We start from the raw sequence: 2877 nt of genomic DNA on the forward strand, positions 1-2877 counted from the left end.
TTTTACTGTTTTTTTTTTTGTTTGTTTGTTTTGTTTTCTAATATGCCTTATATAAACTGAAATAAAGGCATCTGTTAACTTCACCCACGACGCTCATTTTCCATTCATCCACTCCGGAGTTTGACTGCATGCCCTAACCAATGTGCGCGTGCGTGGTCTATAACTTTACTTTTAAATTGCTGTTTGAGTCAATACAGATATCTATTACTCTACAGTTATAAAACGATATGAAGGATAAGGGTGTACAAGTCACATCAACGCTTAATTGCGGGGTTGTGCGTAATGACGCACTTATGAAGTTTCCTTTTATTTAAATAAATATACAAATATACACATTCTGCATACAATGCACATAAAATTCAGGTGAGAAAGAAAACAGAACTAAATCACAGTTTCTTAGTTATGTAACACAAACCCTCACCACCCCCAAAGTGGGCGTATTTACAAGATGCAACAGTTTCGCGCATAAACAAACACGTTTCAAACACGAATCAGGTAGAAAAGGATGCATGAAGAAAACACACAGATTTCAACTGTTTGCGTAAAAACAGTCTTAGGAAACAGAGAAACCAAATCCACTTTTCTGTCCTGAATCTACCGGGTTTGGACACGCTGGGATTCCTCTGAGAGACTAAGTGCTGCTCGGTGTGAACACAGTCCATTCCGTCAGTCTGCCAGACCGTTAAACGGGCGACGCCTCTTTCTCCTCCGTGGTTGACCCGGGTGACATGGACTCCTCATCCTCCGAGCGCGGGTAATGCGCGTGCCCGTGCACGCCGCCGCCGACGCCCGTGCACTTGCAGGCTCCGTGCGCGCCTCGCTGCGCGCCCTTGCCCTCCTTCTTGTGCTTGACGCGGCGGTTCTGGAACCAGATCTTTACCTGCTTCTCGCTCAGGTTCAGGTACGTGGCGATCTCGATGCGGCGCAGGCGCGACAGGTACATGTTGGAGGAGAACTCGCGCTCCAGCTCCAGAAGCTGAGTGCTGGTGAAGGCCGTGCGCATGCGCTTGCCACCCTGCACGGGACTGCTGTCAGATGCGCCTGCAGAAGATGGGAGAGAGACCTGTTAGTATCTTGTGTCTCTATGATTTCTATGAAGTTTTCCACTTAAAACAGTAGTTTTATTTTACATAGGAGCTCGTGCAAAACTAAGTTGGTATACACAGTATTAAAAAGTGTAGATTCTTATTACATCAAAAAGCAAGAAATAAAAAGAAAATAAGAGTGTAAAACAAAACATAGACGTGTAGCAGCTAAATGCAACTTTAAAGCAATGGAATCATACTGGAAATTTGTGACACTTGCACAACACATATACCCTTAAACTAAAATGTGACAGATATATGACAGTTTTGCAGAATGTAAACAAACCTAAACTAAATAAAAACCTTATATATTACATGCAGACACGTGGTTAAAACTGTTCAGGTGTTAAGCAGCAGGTGCATTACCGAGGGTCACGCAGTGGTAGCGCCGTGGGTCCGTGACGCCGTAGGCTGTGGGTGCGCACACGGGCGCGTGTCCGTGGGCGGCGTGCGCGAGCGCAGGACCCTGATGCTGATGGTGATGCGCGAGCCTAGGGCAGCAAGGCGGCGCGTCGGCGCTCCCGAAGCCCGGAGGAGCCTTGAGGAGCGCGAGGGCTCCTCCGCCAGAGCGCGGCGGCGGCGGCACATGTACGTGCGTGGCCACGCAGAGGGGGCACATGCACAGAGCGCCGGTTTTGCGCGACGGGCACGTAGGCGCGCCCACACTGATTGCGCCCGGCGCGTGCACGCCAACAGGGAAGAGGAAGTCGTGCGCAAGGCGTTCGCTCAGGACTGAGGGCCGCGCGGGGTCCTTGATGATGAGAGAGTCAACGTAGAAGGACCTGGACATGATGGATCCAGGAGCGCGCGTGAGGGGATGAGGAGGTGATGGAAACACGCAGATGGAGTTGGAGATGGAGATAGAGCTGTTGCTGCGGCTGCTGCTGCTGCTAATGATGGTTATGTTGGATGCTTGGATGCTGCTCGTGCCCGAGTTGTCGTTGCAGATTGCGGAGCTCGCAGGATCTTAGTGTTCCGTTCTAACCCCTCGGGAGCGCAGGGAAGGTGCTTATGTTTGATGCTTCAACAAAAGAAAGCCCGCAAAGGGGCCGGCCCAAACAGCCCCACGTGCGCTCCCGGCGCTTCGCCTTTAGTTGCGCCGGTGACCCCAGACACGTGATGCTTGCGTTCCCCACCAATCAGAGTGTTGCCCGTCTGGACTCAGGGCTCATTCACAGCAACGACTGTTGATTATGTTAATATTGATGATAATAAAATAGTCTCCTGAGATTTTAATCTCCACCAGTGAAATGCCTACAAGTGTCCTCTGCCATAATGTAGAGTTATGACCAGTCTTTTTGAAGAAAAAAAAAAAAAAAAAACACTGAATAAAATCTTTATGAGCAAGTTTTGTCCTCGAGCCAGCGTCTAGGGAAATTCATATAATTTATTTAGTTTATTTAATATCTAAAATATGGTGTTCCTTCACATTATTCACTTTTAACATTACAAATGTACATTTTTTATTATTTAGTTTTGAGTGTTTTTTCAATTATCAATGTCATGTTTAAATAAAATTTGCATAAAATATCATGGTTTAGGTATTACAATAGTTTTTTTTTAAATATTATTTTGCAAAATACGAATTTTGCACCAAAGAAATCCACACAGAAAATGTTATATTTCAACTCTCAGGACGTTAACTTACAATGGACAGTGTTTATTTAACACTGGAGAATGTACTGTGCACATATGCTCATTAAAAAAAAGCGTACATGTATTTGAAATGTTCTATTTTAAAATCTTACAAATGGTTGCATAGCCTTTTGGAATTAATGTTTTTTTTAAATAT

General features: G+C 45.7%; 1 protein-coding gene across 1 annotated transcript; it reads right to left on the minus strand.

Annotated features, from left to right (window-relative positions):
• Nucleotides 1-265: 265 nt before the first annotated feature.
• Nucleotides 266-2244, minus strand: gsx2 (GS homeobox 2). Its single transcript, XM_007257043.4, has 2 exons — nt 1452-2244; nt 266-1041 (listed from the first exon to the last, which is right to left on the minus strand). Exons 1-2 carry the CDS (start codon nt 1873-1875, stop codon nt 683-685), a joined length of 783 nt encoding a protein of 260 aa, XP_007257105.1. The 5' UTR covers nt 1876-2244; the 3' UTR covers nt 266-682.
• Nucleotides 2245-2877: the final 633 nt, after the last annotated feature.

The sequence above is a fragment of the Astyanax mexicanus genome, chromosome 1 (assembly GCF_023375975.1).
Source record: "Astyanax mexicanus isolate ESR-SI-001 chromosome 1, AstMex3_surface, whole genome shotgun sequence".
In the NCBI taxonomy this organism is placed as follows: domain Eukaryota; kingdom Metazoa; phylum Chordata; class Actinopteri; order Characiformes; family Acestrorhamphidae; genus Astyanax; species Astyanax mexicanus.